The following is a 25,478-nucleotide window of genomic DNA, read 5'->3' as shown; positions in this document are numbered from 1 at the left end:
AACACACACAAAGCGCTTGGCAAACGTTAAGTGCCCACTTATACCTCAGAGGGCTGTTCCGATGAAAGCGTTCTGAAAGCCTTCGGTGCTATGGCAATGGAAATGATCGCTGCTGCACAGAATCAGGCTGCTGAACTGAAGCTGTTGGATCACGGTACTAAACTCATCCCTGTGTCACCAGACCCGGGTCACCCCTCCCAGGGGAGACCTAAGAGGACAAATAAAATGTGCTGAGGGGAGCTCCAGGCCAAGGGCAGCCCAGCTTTGTTGGGCTCCGCTGGCCCTGGCTGGGGTGGTTTGTGGTTCGGGTGCAGCAAGTGTGGGCAGTCTGGGGGTGTGCCAGCTGCCTTGTTTTTCAGATTCACCGTTGAGGTTCCTGTTTGGATGGAGTGTGGCCGTTGATGCTCTTGTTAACGGCCATCCCCATCCGCTGTTGCTTGCTTCTGAGGAGATAAGCCAATTCTGGAAGGCGCCAGCCCCTGAAAACAAAGAGGACTGTACTATCCCCACCCGGCCTGAATCAATGCTGATGACTTACTTGAGCAGTCATGAGTGACTTAAAGAGAATTCACATCGGGCCACGTGTACTCCTCTGGGAATGAAGCTTGTCTTAGGTCTTGCAGAGGAAATTAGTAACATAAGGTGCTTCCTGTGTGTCAACCCTCCACTCCCCCCCCCCCCCCCCCCCCCCCCCCCCCGTCTCCCACCCTACCCAGCAGAGCAGTTCTCAGAGGCCTCTAGAGAACAAGGACAGGCCCAAATAGCTATTGGCAATTGACAACTTACCTTTCTTTAATTTTCATATTTAACCCACTTTCCCAATTCATTTCCTTTGTCCACTAGCAGGATACCGGGCTTTTTCCAACACCCTGAATTTTGTGCTTTACAGAAGTTTCCTTGTAATCCTAAAAGTTCTTCAGAGGGCTAGTCGGGGTGAGGGCTTGGGGTGGAGTGTGTTAAGTGGAGGAGGAATCTGGGGAAGGCCGTGTCTTTTGAGTCAAAGACAAAGTCCCCTGTATTCCTGCCACTCTCCCTAATTCACTGGCCTCCTCAGATGTCTTCGGGAATGGGCAAGCCAAGAATATCAGCAGTGAATATCTCAGCAGTGATTTCTTCTGGGAGCTCTTCCTCCAAGCAAATGCCAGATCCTAAATGAACAAGATGAAAGCAAAGGTCAGGTCTCCAGCTCAGGAGGCTTTAGTCAAAGGAAGTGTCACTGAAACAACAACATGGAAAGAGTTCTGTCCTGGGACTCAGCTTGGGTCCCTTGGACATCATGGTTTGGAAGGTGGTTAAAATCCCATTTTTACCATAGTGATCACTGTTAATCAGTTTTCTGCAAACTTCATTGAACAGTGTTACATAGAGACCAAAAATAATTCTGGCTCAGGGCAGCTAGGTGACACAGTGGATAGCGCACTGGCCCTGAAGTCAGGAGGATGTGAATTCAAATCTCACCTCAGACACTTACTAGCTGTGTGATCCTGGGCAAGTCACTTAACCCCAATTGTCTTAAACATCTGGGGCCATCACCAGTTGATATGATGTGGATCTTGCCACTGATGGCTCTGGAGGAGAGAGTAAGGCTGGTAACTTTGCACAGCCCTCCCTCACTTAAATCCAATTCACTGCAAGTCATGGCATCAACATGATCTCATGGTCCTCTTCAAGAATGAAGGACAAAGGGGGCAGCTAGGTGGCGCAGTGGATAGAACACCGGCCCTGGAGTCAGGAGGACCTGAATTCAAATCCAACCTCAGACACTTAACAATTACTAGCTGTGTGACCCTGGGCAAGTCACTTAACCCCCAATTGACTCACCAAAAAAACCAAACAAACAAACAAAAAGAATGAAGGACAAACAATAACAACAATTCTAGCTAGAGTTAGTTAGGAAGAAAAGAACAAATGGAATATCATAATAATGATACCTCATATTTTTGGAGCACCTTACCAGGTTGCAAAGCACTTTCCTCACTCAAGGAGGTAGACAGCACAAATAAGATTATTCCCATTTCATAGTTAGGATAAATGAGGCTCAGAGAGGTCACACTGCTAGTATGTTTTTGAGCCAGGCCTGCACTGGAAGGAACCTCAGAGGCAACTAGTCCAATGACCTCCATCTGAAAAGGAATTTCCTCTAAAATCTTCCTAGACAAGGGGTCCTCTGGGTACAATGTGGAGAACTTAAGGTGAAGGAGAAGCCACTGCATCCCAGGACAGCCAGTCACTTCTTCACACTTCTCATTTGTTAAGGTTTCTTTTAATGTCGAGCCTAACCCTTCTCCCCACCTTCTCCCCACTATTCCCCATTCTGCCCTCCCAGGCCAAACAAAACAAACCTGATCCCCCCAGCCCTTGATGACCTTTCAGCTACCTGAAGGCAGTGACTATGTCTCTCCAAGTCTTCTCTGTGAGCCAAACACCCCTTGTTCTCACAGTCACTTCTCATGTGACTGGCTCTCCTCTCACCTGCCTGACTCTCCTTCTCTGGAAATGTTCCGGTGTGTTTGAATCTTTCTAAAAAAATTTTCCACATGCTGATTGTCAACTCCCCTCACTGGAGCCCTGTAAAGGCTCCGAAGCCCTTTCTATGCCTCATTTCACCTAAGCCCTGAGGAGGAAGAACTGCACTTTTTGTGGTGGTTAAGGATTGGAAATCGAGGGGATGTCATCAACTGGGCAATGTGGTACATGATTGTAATGGAATATTATTGTGCTATTAGAGATAATGAGCAGGATGGTTTCAGAAAAACCTAGAAAGATTTACATGAACTGATGCAGACGGAAGTGAGCAGAACCAGAATACTGTACACAGTAATAACAATACATATGACAAAGAACTACAAATGACGGCCATTCTCAGCAATACAATGATCCAAGACAATCCCAAAGGACTAATGATGTAGCATACTATCCATCTCCAAAGCAAGAACTCATATTGATTGAACACAGACTAGACCATGCTATTTTTTCTCTCTCTCTCTCTTTCTTCCTTCCTTTTTTCTTTTCTTTTTTCCTTCCCTTCTTTCCTTTCTAAAATTTAACTCTTCTTGTACAAAATGACCAATATAAAAATGTTTTACATGATTGCACATGTATAAACTATATTAGATTGTTTACCATCTCAGAGGGGGGGAGGGGGAGGGATAGAATTTGGAACCCAAGTCTCTAAAAAAAAGTTTTAAAATTGTTTCAAGATGTAATTGGAGAAAAATATTTTTTAAAGGAGGGGGAGCTGTAGGAAGTGCCTCCATTGTATGAAAGAGGAAATCAAAGCTCCTCAAGGGTAAGTGGATCAGATTCAGGATTCAAACCCAAGCCTTCCTGGGTCCAAGGCCAGTCCAACTCTCTCCCTGCTCCATCCACCAGTCCCTCTCAGCTGTCAAAGGCTGAAACTCTAAACTCGTGTTTAGAGCTGGAAATGACCAGCCAGTCTGACTTAGAAACTTTGTTAAATTGTCCATGACACCTGAACAGGGAAGAAGGGCATCGATGAAGACCAGGGGTCTTTGTCACTTTGGGTGATTCAGGAGCGCCTGACAAAAAGGGCAAGCTGTCCACAAGCTTTCCAGGCACCGTGTGTCCTTTCTGTCCCTGCTTGTATGGGCCAGGCTGAGGTCAGGGAGAGGACAGGAGAAAGAAAGGGGGGTCAGGAAATTCTACCCTGCGGCCTCCTCACTCTCTTGCCCCCAATACCCTGTCAGTTGCCAAGTCCTGTTGTTTCAGAATGTCCCCTTTCTCTCCTCTGCCCCTGCCCCCATCCCGGCACAGGTCCTCATCACCTCACAGCTAGATTACTGCAATGCTCTGCTGCTGGGTCAGCCTGCCCAAAGTCCCTCCCCACCCCTATCCATCCTCTGCTGGGCCATCATGTGCCTTTACCCAGAGCCCAAGTCTGACTGTCATCCCCTTAGTCAGAGAATGCCAGAGGTTCCAATACCAGATAGAGAAAACCCTTCACAACCTGGCCTCTTCCTACCTTTCCAGGCTTCTTACACTTTATTCCTTTTCACATATGCTGGTCCAATGACATTGGCTGCCTGGATGTTCCTTAAAGAAGACATGCCATCTCCCAAATCCTCTCCCCTCCCTTCCCCTCCCCTTCCCTTCCCTTTCTTCTGTCCTTCCCTTCCATTCCCTTCCTTTCTTCTTTTCCTTTCTTTTTCCTTTCTGACTACCAAGCTAAAAGTTCAATGACCCTCACAGCCAAGTCACAGAAGCTTTAACCTGCTCCATTTTTTCTGCCCTGTCCAGTTTACCCATCCTTGGGCAGTCTGGCAGCCCTCTGCTCCCAGGGGCACATCATACTGGTGTCGGACTTAGTGTGGCCACCTGATTCACTCCTGTCCAACTGCAGCTCAAAACTCCTGAACTCAAACTATCCAGCAGTATCGCTCTCCCTAGACACAAGGACTCCAGGTATGTGCAGCGCCCTGTCCCATAACTCTGGATAGTTTCACTGATTCTACCCCCATGCCTGGAATTCTCTCCCTACTTCCTGCCTTCCCTTGTTGGCCTTTGTGCCAACAAAATCTCACCTTCAGCAAGAAGTTCTTCCTGGTTCCCCTTAATGTTTGTGCTTTCCCTTTGAGATGATCTCCAAACCATCCCATCTATAGTTTATCTGTATATAGCTATTTGCATGTTTTCTCCCCCATTAGGCTATAAGCTCCTTGAGGGTAGGGACCTTTCTTTGAATCTCCAGGATTTATCATAATAGTGCCTTGCACATAGTAGGTGATTAATAAATACCTGTTGACAACAATCTCAGCCCTCAAAGATCTTACTTAACATTATTTAAAATTTTTTTTAATTTAAATTTTTCCAATTACATGTGAAAAATTTTAACATTCTTTTTTCCTTAAATTTTGAGTTCCAAATTCTCTCCTTCCCTCCCTCCCCTCCCCCCTCATTGAGAAAGCAAGCAATTTGATATAGGTTATACATGTTCAGTCATTCAAAACATATTTCCATATTAGTCATATTATGAAAGAAAATAGGAGCCCACCCCCTCAAAAAAAAAAACAATGAAGAAAAATAAAGAAAAAATAGTCTACTTTAATCTGCATTCAGACCCTATCAGTTTTCTGGGGGTGGATAGCATTTTTCATCATTAGTCATTTGGGATTGTCCTAGATCTTTGTATTGCTGAGAATAGCTAAGTCATTCATAGTTGGTCACTGTGCAATATGGCTGTTACTGTGTACAAGGTTCTCCTGGTTCTGTTGATTTCACTTTGTATCAGTTCATGCAAGTCTTTCCTGTTTTTTCTGAAGGCATCCTGCTCATAATTTATTATAGCACAATAGTATTCCAGCACAATTATATACCACAACTTGTTCAGTCATTCCACAGTTGATGGGTATCTCCTCAATTTCCAATTCTTTGCTACCACAAAAAAGAGCCTCTAAAAATATGATTGTACATATAGGTCCTTTTTCTTTTTCTTCTTTTAAAATTTATTTTCATTTATTTATTTAGAATTTTTCCCTAAGTTACATGTATAAATCTTCACATCAATTTTTTTTTTTTTGCGGGACAATGGGGATTAAGTGACTTGCCCAGGGTGACACAGCTAGTAAGTGTCAAGTGTCTGAGGCCAGATTTGAACTCAGGTCCTCCTGAATCCAGGGCCAGTGCTTTATCCACTGCGCCATCTAGCTGCCCCTCACATCGATTTTTTTTTTTACATATAAGGTATTTTATTTTTTCCGTTACATGTAAAGATAGTTCTCAACTTTGTTTATACAAGCTTTACAATTTCAGATTTTTCTCCCTCCCTCCCCTCCCTCCCCCCTCCCCTAGACAGCAGGTAATCTGATATAGGTTATATCTATATATCTATATACATATACATATAGATGTATATATATATATATATATATACACACACACACACACATATATACCCATAATAACATTAATCCTATTTCTGCATTAATCCTGTTATAAGAGAAAAAATCAGAGCAGTAATGCAAAACCTCAAAATAGAAAAAAAAAACAGCACCCAAAACAAAAGAAATAGTATGGTTCAATCAGCATCTATACTCCACAGTTTTTTTTTTTCTTGGATTTGGAGATCCTCTTCTATCATGAGTTCCCTGGAACTCTTCTGTACCATTGCATTGGTGAGAAGAATATAGTCCATCACAGTAGGTCAACACTCAATGTTGATGATACTGTGTACAATGTTCTTCTGGTTCTGCTCATCTCACTCATCATCAGCTCACGCAAGACCCTCCAGGTTTCTCTGAACTCCTCCTGCTCATCATTTCTTACAGCACAATTTCTTACAGCACAATAGTATTCCATTGTATTCATATACTACAACTTGTCCAGCCATTCCCCAATTGATGGGCACCCCTTCAACTTCCAATTCCTTGCTATCACGTAAAGAGCAGCTATAAATATTTTTGTACACCTCACATCGATTTTTAAAATTTTGTGTTCCAAATTTTCTTCCTCCCTCCCCACCACCCCTTAAGAACTCAAGCAATTCAATATAAGCTATACATGTGCAGTCATGCACCTTTCCACATTAGTCAGGTTGTGAAAGAAAACAGACTAAAAAAATTTAGAAAGAGGAACTAACAAAAAAATTATACTTCAATCTGTATTCAGATACCATCAGTTCTTTCTCCGTATATGGATTACATTTTTCATAAGTCCTTCTGATATCATCCTGCTTATCATTTCTTATTTATTTATTTAGTGAGGCAATTGGGGTTAAGTGACTTGCCCAGGGTCACACAGCTAGTAAGTGTTAAGTGTCTGAGGCCAGATTTGAACTCAGGTCCTCCTGAATCCAGGGCCAGTGCTCTATCCACTGCGCCACCTAGCTGCCCCTTATCATTTCTTACAACAGTGTTCCATCCTAATCTCACACCATGATTTATTCAGCCTTTCTCCAACTGATGGGCATCACCTCAATTTCTTTTTTTTTTTTTCTTAGGGCAATGGGGTTTTAAGTGACTTGCCCAGGGTCACACAGCTAGTAAGTGTCTGAGGCTGGGTTTGAACTCAGGTCCTCCTGAATCCAAGGCTAGTGCCTTATCCACTGTGCCACCTAGCTATCCCCATCACCTCAATTTCAAATTCAACTTAAAAAAAAAAATCTTTTTTAAGATACCAATTTAGTAGTGGTATTTGCTAGGTCAAAGAGTATGCATGGTTTTATGGCCCTTTGGCCATAGTTCCAAATTACTCTACAGAATGTTTGAATCAATTTACAACTTTACCAAAAGTGTATTAATGTCTCATTTTCCCCATATCTCCCACAACATTTGTCATTTTCCTCTGCTGTCCTATTATCCAATCCAATAGGTATGAGGTAGTACCCAGAATTGTTTTGACCTGAATCTCTCCAATCAATAGTTAGAGCATTTTTGCATATGGCTATAGGTGGCTTTATTTAATTTGAAAACGTCATGTCTTTTGATCATCTATCAATTGGAAAATGGCTCTCATTTCAACAAATTTGACTCAATTCTCTATGTGTTTGAGAACTGAGGTGGGGCGGAGCCAAGATGGCGGAGGAAAGGCAGTGAGTTCTCGAACTCATGACACAATTGCTCCAAAAAACATCCAAATAAGGTCATGGGAAAATGCCCGGAGCAGCAAAACTCACAGAAGAATGTGCTGAAATCATCTTCTAACCAAGAATGGCTTGGAAGGTCAGAAGGAGGGAGCTGCTGTGCTGATACAGGAGTCGGGCCCAACCCCATAGTCACCCTGACACAGATCCAGTCTCAGGAAGTCCTCACCAGAGAAGGAGACCCCCAGAGCCTCTGAATCAGCTGAAGCACCAGTGTCATCTGGAACTAAGCTCACAGTCTGATGAATGGGCTGAGCTCTGGGCAGGGGAGAGACTACAGGGGTCTATGCTGGTGCTAAGGCAGAACTTGGATTTTAGACCCCTACTGAGAACCAGGTGGTAGGCTCAAGTAGCAGTGGCCCAGGTGGGGGAGGGCACAGGCTTGTTGGAGCTAACAACCACAACACACAAAGCTGGTTGACTGGCAAGTTGGTCTGGGGTCATCTAGGACCAGGAAACAGGCTGGGCGAGGGAAGAACCTGATTCTCCTTAAATCATACCACCTGGGACTTCTTAAGCTTGGGATACTGCAGCCTGGAAACAGTGCCCCACTTTAAGGAGCTAAAAGTCTAGTAAAAGAAAGGCAAGATGAGCCAACAGAGAAAGGTGAGGACCAGAGAAAGTTTCTTCAGTAACAAGGAAGACCAAGGGGCACCCTCAGAGGAAGATGTCAACATCAGGGCCCCTATATCTAAAGCTTCCAAGAAAAATAGTAATTGGTCTCAGGCCATAGAGGTGCTCAAAAAGGACTTTGAAGATAAAGTTAGAGAGGTAGAGGAAATAATGGAAAGAGAAATGAGGGTGATGCAGGAAAGACATGAGAAAAAAGTCAACAGCTTGAAAAGTCAAGTGGAAAAGGAGGTACAAAAGCTCTCTGATGAAAATAATTGCCTAAGAATTAGGATTGAACAAATGGAAGCCAGTGACTTTATGAGAAACCAAGACACAATAAGGCAAATCCAAATAAATAAAAAAATAGAGGGCAATGTGAAATATCTTCTGGGAAAAACTGCAGACCTGGAAAATAGGTCCAGGAGAGATAATTTGAAAATTACTGGTCTGCCTGAAAACCATGATCAAGGAAAGAGCTTAGACACCATCTTCCAAGATATTCTCAGGGAAAATTGCCCTGAAATTCTAGAAGAAGAAGCTAAAATAGAAATTGAAAGAATCCACTGATCACCTCCAGAAAGAGATCCCAAAAGAAAACTCCTAGGAATATTATAGTCAAATTCCAGAGCTCTCAGCTCAAGGAGAAAATATTGCAAGCTGCCAAAAAGAAAGAATTCAAGTACTGTGGAGCCCCAGTCAGGATAGCACAAGATCTAGCAGCTTCTACATTAAAGGACCAGAGGGCATGGAATATGATATTCCAAAGGGCAAAGGAAATGGGATTACAACCAAGAATCAACTACCCAGAAAAACTCAGCATTATCTTTCAGTGGAAAAAATGGGACTTTAATGAAAAAGACTTTCAGATATTTGTGATGAAAAGACCTGAACTGATTTGCATATTTGACTTTCAAATACAAGACCCTAGAGAACCATAAAAAAAAAAATGGAGCTGGGGGACATACCTGGGGTCATACAGTGGGTGACTGTCTTGTGTCTGAGGCCAGGTTTTGGCTGGGATCCCCCTGGGTCCAGGGGTGATGATTTGTCCACTGTGTCACTTAGCTAGATGATAACATCTTTAGGGTTAAATTGAGGGATGAAGGGAATTCATTGGGGGAGGGGGAAGGGCAGAAGCGAAATCCTACATGAAAGTAACAGGAAAAGGCTTATGGAGTGGGGGAAGAGATGGGAGAGGAGCAGGGCAGTAAATAAATTTTACACTCATCAGAAAAGGCTCAAAGATCTTAAACTCATCAGAGCTGCCTCATGGAGGGACTAATAGACACACCCAATTAGGTGGAGTAATCTATTTAATCTGGGCAGTAAATGAGCCTAACACTCATCAGAATTGGCTCAAAGACCTCAATCTCATTAGAATTGGCTCAAGGAGGGAATAATGTACACACTCAATTGGGTGGAGTAATCTCTCTAACCCTGCAGGAAAATAGGAGGGGAAGGGGATAAAGAGAGAGGGGCAAAAGAAGGAAGGGCAGAGTGGGGGAGGGGACAGACAGAAGCAAATCCCTTTTGAAGAGTGATAGGATGAAAGAAGATAGATAATAGAATAAATATCATGGGGAAGGGAATAGGATGGAAGGGAAACAGTTAACAATAGTAATCATGAAAAAGAGAAAAGGGGGGAAAATTGTACAAAAAATATTTATAGCAACTCTTGGTGGAGGCTAAGAATTGAGAATCAAGGAAATGTCCATCAATTGAGGAATGACGGAAGAAGTTGTGCTATATGACTGTAGTGGAATGGTCTTGTGCTACAGGAAATGACAAACAGGATGATCCCAGAAAAACCTGGAAAGACTAATGAGCATCGATGTATAGTGAAGTGAGCAGAGCTGGGGGGACATTGTGCATAGTGACAGCAGTATTGTTCAATGAGCAATTGTGAATGACTTAACTACTCTCAGCAGTACAATGATCCAAGACAATCCCAAGGAACTAATGAAGAAGCTTACTATGCACCCCTATAGAAAGAACTGATAAAAAGAACACTTGTGGATTGTACATATATAACCTGGTTGTGATCTTGGGGGGGGGGGGAGGAAAGGGAAGGAGAAAAATTTGGAACTCTAAATCTTATGAAAATGAATGTTGAAAACTACCCTTACATGTAAATGGAAAATAAAATAAATGTTTGTTGAAAGAGAACTGAGGCCTATCAGACAAACTTGCTTCAAAAAATTTTTTTTCACAGGTACTATCGCTAACTATTACCTTTCATCCTATTCCCTACCATTGATATTTACTCTATTTTCTATTTTCTTTCACCCTATCCATCCTCAAAAGTATTTTGCTTCTGACTGCTCCCTCCCCTGGTCCTTTTTCTTTTTGAAAAAACAAATCTCTTTGTGATACAGACCTAATATAATATTGCTGGGTCAAAGGGTATGGACAGTTTTATAGCCCTTTGGGAATAGCTTCAAATTGTTCTCCAGAATGGCTAGATAAGTTCACAACTCCATCAAGAATGCATTAGTGGAAAAAAAAAAAGAATGCATTAGTGTTTCAATTTTCCCAGATCCCCTTCAACATCTATCATTTCCTTTTCTGTCATAATCAGTCTGATAGGTATGAGGTAGTACCTAAAAACTGTTTTAATTTAATTTGCATTTCTCTAATAGTGATTTAGAGCATTTTTCATGACTATAAATAACTGATTTCTTCATCTGAAAACTGCTCGTTCATATTCTTTGACTCATATTCTTATATATTTGACCAAATTCTCTCTATATATGAGAAATGAAGCCTTTATCAGAGAAACTTCCTGTAATTTTCCCCCAAGTTTTCTACTTTCCTTCTAATCTTGGCTGCATTGGTTTTGTTTATGCAAAACCTTTTTAATTTAATGTAATGAAAATTATCCATGCTTATATTCTTTCAAGACATTGATAGGACATGTCCACAGATATATAATATAAGGCAGGGAATAATGAGGGGAAGATAACTCTGATGAGCAGAATGATTTTGGAAAAACCTGGGAAGACTTGTGTGAATTGATGCAAAGTGAAGTGAGCAGAACCAGGAGAACAATCTATACAGCAGCAGCAATATTGTAATGACAATTAACTATGAACTCTGGTCAACGCAATGATGGGTCATGAAACCAGGGGATGATACCTATTGCCCACCCCCAATATAGAGCTGATGCACTCAGTGCAGAAGCATTTTCTTCTATTTCTTTCTCAGGTTTGCAACATAGCCAACGTGGAAACTTATTCTGTACATCTATACATATTTGTAAAAGGTTTTGTTTTTCTTGACAGTGGGTGGGAGAAGGGGTAGGAGGATGGAGAGAATTTGGAACTAAAAAAAAGTTTCTGTGCTTTAAAAAAAAATTTTTTTTAAAAGAGAAAAAAATCTGAAGAGGGAGAGAGCAGGTTCAGCTGAATGCGCACGTGCACATTCAGAGATGGCTCTGTGGAGGAGGAGGCACCTTAGCTGAGCCTCGATATCTATTTCTTCTCTTTGAAGAGCTGAGTAGTATATATGTTCACACATACACACACACACACACACACACACACACACACAGAGTGTGCAGGAGTATTGAGACTCAATTCATTAAAAACAATATGTGTATTTAAAAGTTCTGGGAGATGCTAAAGTTTTTTAGTCAACTAAGAGAAGTCTTGTCACTTCTTTCCTAATGGTCTTTTTTTTTTTCTATAAAAATCTTTCACTAAGCCCTTATATCCACCCATCTAAGTAATGGGAATAAGGTAGTTTGGCAAAGGGGAAAGCACACTAGCCCTGGAGTGCGGGAGTCGGCTAGTCCACCCTCCAGAGTCTCTCTATATTACCCCCATTTTCTCCTCCTTTGTTCCAGTCTGTCAGGAAGATGTGATCTTTTTCCTTTCCAAGGATGAACCTTCCATTCATGCCTTTGACACTCCCTAGTTCTATCTCTTCTGGGAGCTTTGCCCCTCTCACCTTCATTTCCCCATTATCTATTGGCTTCTTCCTCACTGCTTGCAAATATGTCTATATCTCTTCCATCCTTAAAAAGATATCACAGTGGGGCAGCTAGGTGGTGCAGTGGATAGAGCACCGGACCTGGATTCAGGAGGACCTGAGTTTACTTAGACACTTATCTAGCTGTGTGACCCTGGGCAAGTCACTTAACCCCAAATGCCTCAAAAAAAAAAAAAAAAAAAGCTATCACTGAGGTCAGAGCACCGGACCTGGAGTCAGGAAGACACTGCAAATTCTGCTTTAGACACTTACTAGCCGGGTGACCCTGGGCAAGTCACTTAACTTCTGCCTGTCTCAGTTTCTTCATCTGTAAAATGAGAATAATAACACCTATCTCTTAGGGCTGTTGTGAGAATCAAATGAGATAATATTTGTAAAGTGCTCTACTAACCTTAAGATGCAATATAAATGTGATATTATTAGTGGTAAAAAAAAAAAAAAGAGTTTCACTTGAAGCTGCCATCCTCTCCAGCTATTATTCTCTCCTCCTTTCTATAACCAAACTTATAGAAAAATAACCTTTATCTGATCCTTTCAGTTCTTCCCCTTCCATTTCTCCATTGCTTCTAATCCAGCTTCCAGTCCCACCATCTATGGGTTCACAGGTTTACATACAGAGGGTATCTTAAAGACAATCAAGTCTAGCTCCCTTATTTTTACAGAAGAGGAGACTGAGGTCCAGGAGTCACTGATTCCTCCCACCCCTGCTCAAAGTGCTCTCTCCCCCTTCCAATTGTTCTCTGAAGCTCAAAGTCACACTAGGAAGCAGCGGAACTGAGATTTAACCCAGTTTCTCTGACTCCGAGTCTAGTACTCTTTCCCCTCTACTATGTCGTCTTGTACCAACCCTTCAAAAGCTCCCAACATTTGCCTAACTAGTTTTCTCATTCCTTATCCTTCTTATCGTCTCTGCAGTTTTTGACCCTAGTAATTTCCTTCTGCTCTTGGACGCTGCATCCCCCGCACTGGCATTGTGACACTGTTCTCTCCCCGAGTCCTCCTTCCCTGCCCCTCTGACCTGTCCTTGATCTCTCTTGGATCACCACACTTCCATCTCCGGCCCCCTGAAGGGGGGCCTTCTTCAAGGTTCTGTTTTTTCTTTCCCCTTCATCCAGGTGATCCCATCAAGCCGCCATGGGTTCAACGAACCTCTATGACGAAAACTTCCAAATGACCTGTTCAGCCCCAGTCTCCCATGCAAACTGACTCTCTTCACCAAAGACCTAATAAACATCTCCACCTCAATGTCCCCAAAGCATCTCACTTTTTTAGGTGCAAAACAGAGACCATTTTCCTCCCTTAACCATTCCCTCCTTCCAGAAGGTTCTATTTCTATGGTAAGTACCACCATCTTTCTGTTCATCCAGGTTCAGAACCTCGGAATCACTCTTGGCTTCTCACCCTCATCCACCACGGCCCATTGGTTGCCAAGTCCTGTTGATTCTACCTCCATCATATCTCTTGCCTCTATGTCTCCATTCATATGGTACCACCTTACTTCAGGCCCCTTTCAACCTAGCAAAGCCTCCTAATTGGTTTCTCTATATTTTTCCTCTCCCTTTTCTAATCCATTCTCTGCAGTTTCCACAGTCATCTTCCTGAGACTATGCCCCTCTTCCCACTGAAAAATCTTCAGTGGCTGTTTCCTTATTACCTCCATGATAAAATGAAGGGTGTCCCAAAAATCTTAGTGCCGTAGTACTGCACAACCCTCAACAACCAACTGTGGCTGGCATTCAAAGCTCTTCCCCACAAGACTCCAGCCCACCTTTCCCATCTCTTTCCCATTCCACACTCAATGCTTCAAACACGCCGGTCTCCTCCATATTCCGTCCCCCGTCTCTGTCATTTGCACAGGGTCCAGCCTGGGCGGAGAATGCAGGCCTCTTAAAACCTGAGCTGGCTCCAAGGCTCAGCTGAGGTGACACCTCCATCCTCTGTGAGGGCCCCCCAGTTGTTATTACTCTCTCTTCAAATGATCCTCTCTATGTTTATTTATGGGCATGTTTTACCCCAAAGAACGTAAGCTCTTTGAGGACAGGGCCTGTTTCATTTTTGTCTTTGCAGCCCCAGCACCTGGCATGGTACTGGGTACTGCACTGTATACAGAAGACACTTAATACATGCTTGTTGAGTTGCTGACCTGGGTTTCAATTCGGGCTCCAAATGCTAAGTTTCTGTGTGACCCTGGGCAGATTATTTAACCTCTCTGAGGTTCCCTTTCATCTGTAAAATGGGGGTGATGATGCCTGCGTATTACCTACCCTCACCGGGCTGCACTGTGAAGAAACTATATACAAATGAGTCTGATAATATTCTCAGGAAAAAAAAAAGATGGAAAAGCTAGAAGACATGGAGTCAAAAAGAATGACCCAAAATGGTTAAGATGCTCTCACTGAGGATAGAAATTACTCCCTAACAGATTGTTTGGCGATTTCCTTGTGCTGAACTTGGTTAAAACTCAACTAGACTGGGGCAGCTAGATGGCATAGGGGATAAAGCACTGGCCCTGTATTCAGGAGGACCTGAGTTCAAATCCAGCCTCAGACACTTGACACTTACTAGCTGTGTGACCCTGGGCAAGTCACTTAACCCCCATTGCCCCGCAAAATAAATGAATGAATGAATGAATGAATGAATATATGAATGAATAAATAAATAAATAAAAACAAAAAACTCAACTAGACCAGAAAATGAATGCAGGCATTGATTGTGCCATGCAGTGGTGCCCCTTCTGCTCCAGGCCTGGGCAGAGTTAATCATCACACCGTACCTCTATAATCCAGGGTCGCAGGTTCTGATTTCCAGCCTTCGGGGTTCAGGCCAAACAGGGTGCTGAAGCAGTCGGACAGCTCTTCCTCAGTCATATGCTCCCCTGGGCCAGGGCCAGTAAAAAGACAACTGGTTAGCACCTGGGCTTGTGGACATGGAAGCACTTTGCTAAGCAACAGAAGCTCCACAAGTGAGCCCCAATACTTTGTGCAGTCTTTGCTTCATTGCTTAACCGGCTACCACAGCTCCTGACCTGTCTACGCCTCTGTAGAGATGGTTTTGGGACTGGCTGTGGCCCAAAAGACAAGATCATTCCCGCTGGGGCCAACCCCTTTGGTGATGTGTTGAGCTGATTTTTGGACAACAAACTAGGTTCATATGCCAACCTTTGTCCTTTGGTGGGGGCCTACCAAAGCTTGTGGACCCTAGGGTCCCAGTACTTTGGCATCATACCTCCATGCCAAGGTCACAATGGCTAGAAAACAAGGGGAGCCGGTTCTTCTGTTTAAGGTGAGGGGCAAATAGATGAGTAGTCTGAGGGCTATACTGGTACCCAAAAAACATTCAAAGACCTAGAGAAAGATCTCTGGTGCGCTGGGGCAATCCCCTATGGAGTATTTGCACAAGAACATGGAGAAAAATTGCATAGGAGAGAAGGGGTAGAGGACTTCTGAGCCCTCACTCGTGGGGGGAGCACCCACATTACTGTGAAGTACTCTCATCAGTTATTCCATTATTTCCTCAACTGGAGAAACAAGCCATCTAAATGGCATACAATTCGGTTCATTCACAAGCGCCACCCCACAGACTTCCTTCTGTGCTTTTAATGACACCTCTTCAATCCTGAAGTTAAGTTGTGACTTCTGTGGAAGGGAGGGGGAGAGGTTTTAATGGGTTAACAAGCTGGAATATCCTGTGATCCCTTTATGAGGCACAAACACTTCTCTGATTGAGTTAAGAAGGGAACAAAGCAATTGGCTGAGCAAACAAATTAGCCAGAGCCTCTGGGAGCTTTGAAGAGCTAAGCCCTGGACAAATTTCAGCAGCTCAAGAGGGAAAGATCCCAAGCCTTCTGCTGACAGTGAAGCCCACTGGGGTGGGTGAATGGGTGGGGGCACAGGGAGGGGAGAGTTTCAAGGCCATGTAGCTTGGATGGGGAGCTATGGGACCTGCAGAAGACACTGCATCCATGGGAGAAGAGAGAGATATACTCTAGACAGACACTGACACCAAGAAGCAGTCAGTTCAGGGAGGAAGCATTTTCAAGGACCATGAACCCTGGCAACAGAGAAGGCAACTGGCCTATGGGGATCTGACCCTGGGAGTGCAGCTGAGCAGCCCAGCCTGAAGAGCCAAACGCATTCTCTACAAAGAGAGAAAGGTCTCCCAGGGTCTGCAGTACCAGGAGTTGGGAACTGCCTTAGCCACAATGTACAAGTACGTGTACAGATGGACATGATACTCTCAGGTCTGTGCCCATTTTCCCCACGGATGTTCTGTGTGTTTGCGGGAGAACATGCCCCAAGTTTAGGAGAGGAATCCTTCACAACTACTCACCAGGCTATTTGCTAACGGCTCATCATATCTACTGGTTTATTGTTTGTGGGAAGCACACCCCTGGGGACTTGTCAGTCGTGGTGTTAGGGGCACAGACTCACAGGGTTACCCCTAGTGCCCAAGAAAGTTGGCACTTTCTAAGAAGCAGCCTGTATTAGTGATAAGAATGACTTGTTTATCACATCTTGTGCCAAACACACACAGCTTTTCCAAAAGGGAGAGATTACTCAGAAAGACAGACAGCTTATTCAGCACGATCACATAAAGTACCGAGAGAAGTCTGAGCACAAGGGACTTCCCATATAGCTGAAGGACAGGGCCAGGGATTTCGTCTTCTTCCCCTCTCTGCATTTTCCAAAGGGAATACCCACCTTTACCTTGTAAGCCACAAAATGAGCATTGTGTAAAGGCTGATTGTTGCCTGCCATCCATCTCCAAAGCACTTAGATACTCTGATGCCTCAGAGGAACGGCCTGGCAGAGCAAACCGAGTGTTAAACACAGAGTCGGAAGGACATATGTCCAAATTCTACCTCTGCCATTGACTAGTTGTGTGATCATAAGTTGCTTGACTTCTCTGAACCTCCCTGCTGTGATAACATGTAAAGCACTTTGCAAACTCATTAGTGCTAGTGCAATACCAGTTATAATCATCATCTCATGATGGGGGTACACCTTCTACCACTGCTACTTAATAAACGCTAATGGGCTGACTGATCACAACCTATGATCTCATTTTGGCAAACCCACGTCCTTAGGTAAGTCTTCCACAGCACATCGATCCAGTGACCTATGAGCCCCACTTGGTGTCATTTGCCACATTGAGAATGCCAGTGCCAACACTGAAGCTGTCCATCTGCTATCATTCATTCTCCATACCTGACCAGCCCACCTCATGTTCTGATTATCTGTATCTTGGATGACACCTTTTGTGTTACTTCTCACTCAAGAAAAAGGTGATTGGTAGGTTAGCATGTTACAGTCCACCAAAGAAATCTTGGGCACATATACTGACCTTTGGTTAGAAGCAGTTCTAGGAAATCTTCTCTCCTAATAGCCATGTCTCCATCCTTATTGAGATAGCCAAGAACTTTGAAAGAATTTCGTATGTCATTCATGGTTTGACCAAAAGGTGGCCTGTGGTTGATATAGACCTTCACAAAATCGGGCAAGTTGATTGAATCAACAAGCTTCCCTGTATCCACGTATTCACCGAATTTAACTTCATTTAGCATATCATCAATCTAAAAAAGATGTAGAAATTTTACAAAATGTATTCTTGGTAAACATGAAGCTGAACTTTTCACATATTTTTAAAAAGTAAATTTTAACTAATATATTTTTATATCATCATAATTATCCCAAGCATCCCTCTTCCTTCTGCTCCCAGAGATTCATCTCATATGAAAAATAATATTTTTTAGGAGAAGAAAGGAAAAGTCAGTACAAATGATTGATCGACTGAAAAAGTCCAGGGGAAACTAGGTGGTGCAGTGGATAAAGCACTGGCCCTGGATTCAGGAGGACCTGAGTTCAAATCAGGCCTCAGACGCTTGACATTTACTAGCTGTATGACCCTGGGCAAGTCACTTAACCCTCATTGCCCTGCAAAACAAACAAACAAAAAACCCCAAGAGACTTGCATTAGATGACCTTGAAAATGCTTTATTTAAAAAAAAGTCCAAAAACATATGCAATGTGTAACACCTGTGGACCTCCCAACTCCACAAAGCAGTGGGTTGGGAACTTGTTCTCATCTCTCATCATTTGAGTCCTGATAGATCTTTATCATTTTGTTACATTTACCTTTGATTTGGTGTGTTGTTCACATACTTTTACAAAGCAGAAAGTAGCAGGCACAATGTTGGGCTGTCTTGTTCATCTCAGCATAATCATTAAATTCAGAAATACTTATGCACAATAGTAATAAACATTTATATAGTGCTTTAAAGCTTAAAAAGTGTTTTTCATAGATTGACCTTTTCTATCCTCACAATAATGCTGGTAGGTAGGTGCTATTATCACCCCTATTTCACAGATAAAGAAACAGTCTAGGAGAAATGAAATGACTTGCTTAGGGTTACCCACTTAGTGAATGAAAGCAAAATTGAAATGAAGCTCTTCCTAACTCCAGGTCCTGCACTCTGTCAACTCCACACTGTGTTGTCTTGTTTAATCATTTTTAGTTGTGTCCAATTCTTCATGATCCCTTTTGGGGTTTTTTTGGCGAAGATACTAGAGTGGTTTGCCATTTCTTTCTCCAAATCATTTTCCAAATGAGGAAACTGAGGCAAACAGGGCTAAGTTACTTGGCTAAGGTCAGTTGGTTAGTAAATATCTGAGACTGTATTAGAACTGAACCTGGTAGGGGCAGCTAGGTGGCGCAGTGGATAGAGCACTGGCCCTGGAGTCAGGAGAACCTGGGTTCAAATCTGACCTCAGACACTTAACGCTTCCTAGCTGTGTGACCCTGGGCAAGTCACTTAACCCCAACTGCCTCACTTAAAAAAACAAAAACAAAAAGAAAACTGAACCTGGTGCTCTAAACACTGCACTACCTACATGCCCCCTATTCTCACTACTCTACTGCATAGACCTTATGCTCCAACCAAGAAAGACTCTTAGAGTTTGAAGAGAATTCAGAAGGCACCTAGTCTGTTCTTCTGATGCTTGTACAACTTGTTTCTATACTGAATTGTTAAATTTAATCACTATTAGAGTCTTAGAGGTGTGGTAAAAATTATTTGTGATAAAATTATTATTACAGTTTTTAGCTGACTCATTTGGGAGGGGCCACACCTGGCCCACCCTGAAGTTACATATGCTATTGAGGTCAGAAGGAGAACTCTCCATAGGCAGTTTTTGAAGGACCTCCCCTTATGGGGGAGAAAAGATTGAATGCTCCATGAGGGGAGGCAGAGCTTCTTCTGGAATGCAAGCTTATTCTGGAACACGCTCTCTCTTGGATTTCTCCCCTTCTGGTAGCATGAGCTCGCTCTAGCTCGCTCTCACTCTCTCTCTCTCTCTCTCTGGCTTCCAGGTTTTGGTGAGTTAATTACAGAAAACCCTAAATTCCTTTGAACTAGCTTAATTGGAAATGATCTGGGGATTGCATAGGTTAAGTTTAGAGTTAAGAGTATTTATCTGTATTTCTTTTTTTCCTATTTCCTTATCTTTGATTTTTATTAGTTTTACCTTTGTTGTTTAATTAATTCCCAAGTAATAAAATCTGATCCTTTTGTGAATTAAAGCTTAAAGTCTCCTTTCTTATTGGCCTGGGAGAAATATCTAAAAAGGGCAGTTCAGAGGGGAGGGTGAACCTAAAAGGCCCCTCATTATTTCTGGGACCCCAATATTAAGGAGTCACCCAAATAATGCTCCACATATCAAATTTTGGCCCTCACATAGGTTTTTTTAGTTTTTATTAGAGTCTTAGAATTTAGTTTGGGTGTTTGTTTTTTTTCCTGGAGGTGATCTGTGAATTCGTTCAATTGAAATTTTATTTACTATGTTTAAAAGTTCTGAGTAGTTCTTTTCTATTATTTCCTGCATTATAGTGTTAAGATTTTTTTTTGTTCTGTCATGTTCTTCTGGGTTCCTAGGATCATTATGTTGTTTCTATATATCCTGTCTTTAAGTTCAGTATGCTTTGCTTACATAGGTAGTATATTTTCTTTTTTTTTCTTTTTCTTCTTTCTTTCTTTTTTTTTTGCAGGGCAATGAGGGTTAAGTGACTTGCCCAGGGTCACACAGCTAGTAAGTGTCAAGTGTCTAAGGCCAGATTTGAACTCAGGTCCTCCTGAATCCAGGGCTGGTTCTTTATTCACTGAGCCACCTCACTGCCCCGCATATTTTCTTTTAAGGTTCTTGTTTCTTACTTCTCTTCTAGGTTGTCCTTTGCTTCTGTGCATTTGCATTCCCAATCTATTGTTCTCTCTTTTGTTTCTTTGGCAAGATTTGCCATTAAAGATTCAAGTTTTTCTATTCTACTCATAATTTTTGCTGTGCAGGACATAAATTCTGCTCTCATAATTCTCATTTAACTGTTATATCACTTAGGAAAAGTGTGTTTATGTTTTCATGCTCTCCTCAATTTCCACCAGATTCTTTGTTTCCTCAAGTGTTGGATCATTTTCCTTTTGTGTTTGTGTGTGGGCAACATTTATTCATAGATGCCTGGACTCATTTACTAGATCTGGAGGCCATATTGTCTTCGATTGCTACTTTTTTCCTGCTGATTTATCTTTTTATGTTCAATGTCTTTAGATTTCTTCTTCCTGAAATTTTTAGTACTTTCAGTCTTTTTCCTCCTTATTTTCCTTATCACTCACTTTCTGACTCCCTCCCCTCTGACTGTGGTTTCCTTGGGGGCTGGATCTCAAAGTGTCTCTGCCTCCTCCCACACTGGGGAATTAATTCATGGTTCACCAGCCTAGGTCTCTGCCCTAAGTAACTTTTGGGTGGTCAAAACCAGCCTCGGCTAATTTCTGTGCTTTTCCCTCAGACTTTGTGGGATACTACACAACTCCCCACATGCACAGTATCCTGTCCTTCCTACTCCCTCTGTTCCTTAGTTCTAAGGCCAGGCACCAGCAGTTCAGAGCCTGCTTTTACCTGGTTCCAGTAGGGCTGTCTCTGATACCAGCAGTTCAGAACTTTGCAGCACTAGTACTTTTGGGTTGCATACCAGGGGCATGTTGGCTTTTAACACCTGATCAAACTTTCACAGTGTGGTGCCAGGGTCTCTACAACACTGGAAAAAGAGAGTGGAGAATGGGATACAGGCATGGGTTTTGATGTAAGCCTGTGTTGTGTCCTTGGGTCTGCTAGTGTGGTCTTGCTGCTAATAGTGGGGGAAGCAGAGGAGGGGTGCTGAATGAGTTCAGGGTCAGTGAGCATCAGTTCCTGGTTTGGGGGGGAAATTTTTTTAACTTTCTTTTGGATTCTGGGTGTCCTAGACCAGGGAAATAGCTGAAGTTGCTTTACTTTTGGCAAATAACTTCTATTTTAGAAAGGGTTGAAAGGTTGCAGGTATTAAAGAAAATGTCCTGTCTACCATCTTGTTGTTCATGTGACCTGAAAATCCCCCTCTAATCTGATCTGTAACCAAACAAGTCATTCATTGAGGGCTGGAATGACTATGTTTTTCTGTCCAGTACTTAGCATAGGCCTTGGCACATTAATATAGATATAGATAAATATGCTCAATCAATATTTGTCGACTTGAACTGACCAAGAATCCCTTCTACCATATGTCCAATCATTGGTTGTTTAGCCTGAAAGTTTCTAGTTGCATATTTCTTGAAAATAGTGATAGGGGCAAGATAGGAAGCTATGACAGTGATATTACAGAAAAAGAAAAAGGCACCAGTGAAATATTTTTTAAAATACAGAGAAGTCAAAAGTAGTTCAAAAGAGAACACAGATAAGCAGGTGAGTTTTAGAACTACCATGTTAAATTTATTATATAGTTTTTTTGGGTTTTTTGCAGGGCAATGGGGATTAAGTGACTTGTCCAGGGTCACACAGCTAGTAAGTGACAAGTGCCTGAGACTGGATTTGAACTCAGGTCCTCCTGAATCCAGGGCCGGATGCTCTATCCACTGTGCCACCTAGCTGCCCCCAGTGGAGACATTTTTTAACAAGTGACTCACTCCAGGTCATGCACTTTAGGCATATCCTAGACTGACTACAAAGCTACCTGCTTCCTAGTACTCCACACTACCTCTCTACTCTCAGCTCTGTTTCACTGGTGAGCTCTGAGCTAGAATCACAAGACAGAAATAGGGGTGTACATTTCCAAACTGACTATATAATGTGATTGAGGTCAATAAATATTTATTAATTCTGGGGCAGCTAGGGGTGCAGTGGATAGAGCACCGGCCCTGGAGTCAGGAGGACCTGAGTTCAAATTCGGCCTCAGACACTTAACACTTACTAGCTGTGTGACCCTGGGCAAGTCACTTAACCCCAACTGCCTCACTAAAAAAAAAAAAATCCATGCTCCCTATCCCTTGCCTGCCTGCAACCTAAGCTCTGTTCCACCTCATGTGGAAGCCTCTCATCAGCTTGGAAAGGACTGAGAAAAAGCCATGTTTGAGTTCCTGGATGCTCTGATCATTTTTGAATTGCCACTAATTCCACAACTGCTGAATTGCAAGGGTCTTCAGAGGCTGTCTGGTCCAATCTGCACCTAAGCCACAATTTCCTCTACAACCTAACCACTAGGTGGTCCTTTGGTCCCTGCCAGAGGGTTTTCAGCAAGGGCCAGCTAACTCACTTCCTGACCATGGTGGGCCGTGGGAAGGCTTCCCTATGTAAAGTCTTTCTGCTCCTTCTGCTCACTGATGCCAGCTCTGCCTTCAGGGACCAAGAACAGGCCTTATCACTTCCAGGGAAAGCCAAACATACTCTCCTGTCTACCCTCCTCCAATCTAAACATCCCCAATACCTCCAACTAATCCTCATTGGTCTTTTCTGGGTGTTCTCCAGCTTCGCAACGCCCCCCAAAAAGGGACACTCAGAACCAAACCTCCCATCACCGAGGCATTTGGAATGTACCATGGCTACCGGCTTAATTCCTGCCCTTCTTTCAAAGCCCAGCTTAAATGTCACCTCCTCCATGAAGCCTTCTCTGATCTCTCCGGCTAAAAACAATTTCTCTTTGCTGATCCGGCGCAGAACCTGTGCCCCTGCCGATGCATTTTCACACTTTATCACAGTAATCTGTGCTCTTCCCTATCTCCTGTGCAATGCCATAAGGCTCACTAAGGGCAGGGCTAGCTTGTGTCTTTCTTCCTCCCCACAGGGAAGAGTGCGGGGCAATATTAGAGCAGAGGAGAGAATTCTAGATTTGTTGTCAGAGGACATGGGGCTGATCCTAGTTTTGCCACTGATTACCTGGAGCCAGTCACCTGAGCTCTGTAAAATGAGGGGAAGGTGGCCCAGACCATCTCTAAGGTCCCTTCTGGCTCTAAACCCAGGATCTCAGCAGGAACTCAATAAATATTTGGTGAATAAATCTTCCCACTGCTTACTCCTCTACCAAAGTCCTAATCCTGGCTTAGAGATGTTATTTACGGTAGAACTGGGTGGCCCATGGTTAAAGTCAGTAGAGTCGTTAGCTGAAGACAGAGAAATGGTAAACAACAAAATCTAGTTTCAGATCTAAGAACCTTGACATTGTTTCTTTAGAGTATTGGAAACAAGCAGTCTCCTCTACTTCATGGTGGAGCAACCCGCTGCTTGTTGGCACAAACGGCCTTGCCTCAGGGTGTAGCTCAGTGGACTGTGCGGATCAATTTGGTCCTTGCAGCACCAGTCAGAAGAGACCCGTCAGCTTTCTTCCCTTCTGTACTCATCCACATGCTTCGGGTATTATATTTTGGATGAGGAGGATGATGCCAAGGCCCTCCCTTTGGGGTAGAGCGCTCCAGATTCCCATGGGGTTCTCACACAAGCTGAAATGCTGCCTGTTGGCCCTAAGCTAAGATTCCCCTTCCTTGCTATGCATGGGGCTGTGCCAGTTGGCTGCTGTCCTTCCGCCCCCACTGGAAGTGAGTCAGTTGCAAAGATGAGTGTCCTGAGCTTGGGAAGAACTCTGAGGAAACAGCCCCGTTCAAAAGTTCCTGAATGCCCTGATCTCTTTCCATGGGTGTCCATCACAGCCACATGACAACATATATCTGGGCTTCACTCCACGTGCAGGACCCGACTGTTGCCACAATGGCCCATCAAAACCTCTCCACGGAGGTGTTGTCTACCTACAATGTTCTGCAAGCTGCCCCAAACTTGGTACTCACGCTAAGTAAATAGCAGCTCTCTGGATAAGCTGGAGAGTCAGACTTGCACTTATCACATTAGCCAGTTTGACATCCCGAAGATAGTGACCATGAGGAGGGGAAGAAAATACATAGCACTGCATCAGTCTTGCTGTAGTAAGTGGCTTTTGACCGCTGGGAGTGATCTCAGCGTCTGAGCCCTCTATGCCTCGGAGCTGAGTTTAAAACAACGGGAAAAAGGACAGCGATGTCTCAAACAGGGAATGTACCATTAACCACAGCAGAGGGTTACTTTCAAGCCAAAAAGCCCTGAGAAAATTTCTATTAAAGTCTCAATAAATCTGACAGGAAAACAAAAGGGCCAAAAGTTTTCCCCGAGAGCTTAAGATAAAATGTCTCATCAGTCAGCAAAGTTTGCGGAGAGCCATGGGATCCATCTGGGCAAAAGGGGCCCACACAAACCATCGTTATCTTTATACGGGGCAACAAAAGGCATGACTGTGTCCTTTAAAAGTGACTGCAAACCCAGGCGCCAGATAGGTTTGCAGTAATGCTGATTGGAGGCAGATGCCTGTTCTCATCCAGACCAGAGCAGCTGACACTTCCAACACCTGCTTTGGACTACCTACTGGATCCATTTATAAATAACCATCACATGCCACAGATCACTTGGTTATTGTTGTTCAGTCGTGTCTGTCTCTTCATGGCCCCATTTGGAGTTTGCTTGGCAGAGACACTAGAGTAGTTTACCATTTCCTTCTCCAGCTCATTTTACAGATGAGTAAACAGAGGCAAACAGGGTGAAGTGGCTTGCCCGGGGCCACACAACTAGTGAGTCCACATTTGAACCTGGTCTTTCCAACTCCGGGCCCTGCATTTTACCCACGGTGCCACCTAGATGCTCCCTCAAAGATTACAATGCCAAGGTAACGTGCCTGGCCCACTAACCATTCCTTAAGAGACTCCTTTTATTCAACTCATTACTTACCTCGATCACTCATTAGCAGCCCTAAAGGTAAAAGTGAGTGGGGGCAGCTAGGTGGTGCAGTGGATAGACCGACCTCAGACACTTGACAAATTACTAGCTGTGTGACCCTGGGCAAATTACTTAACCTCAACTGCCTCTCTCTCTCTCTCTCACACACACACACACACACACACACACACACA

The 25,478-nt window shown here is 43.3% G+C and overlaps 1 protein-coding gene across 1 annotated transcript in view; it reads right to left on the bottom strand.

Moving 5' to 3' along the window:
• Positions 1-745: 745 nt before the first annotated feature.
• The window catches only part of CFAP251 (cilia and flagella associated protein 251), an 80,351-nt gene continuing 55,618 nt past the window's right edge, over positions 746-25,478 (bottom strand). Inside the window, exons 19-21 of the mRNA XM_043977285.1 lie at positions 17,543-17,771; positions 14,973-15,074; positions 746-1,148 (exon numbers count right to left, since the gene is read on the bottom strand). Of these exons, the coding sequence (XP_043833220.1) occupies positions 1,051-1,148; positions 14,973-15,074; positions 17,543-17,771 (429 nt within the window). The 3' untranslated portion in view covers positions 746-1,050. The remainder of the gene's footprint in view (positions 1,149-14,972; positions 15,075-17,542; positions 17,772-25,478) is intronic.

This window comes from Dromiciops gliroides, chromosome 1, assembly GCF_019393635.1.
Source record: "Dromiciops gliroides isolate mDroGli1 chromosome 1, mDroGli1.pri, whole genome shotgun sequence".
NCBI lineage: Eukaryota > Metazoa > Chordata > Mammalia > Microbiotheria > Microbiotheriidae > Dromiciops > Dromiciops gliroides.
This window is presented reverse-complemented; position numbering and strand designations above follow the sequence as displayed.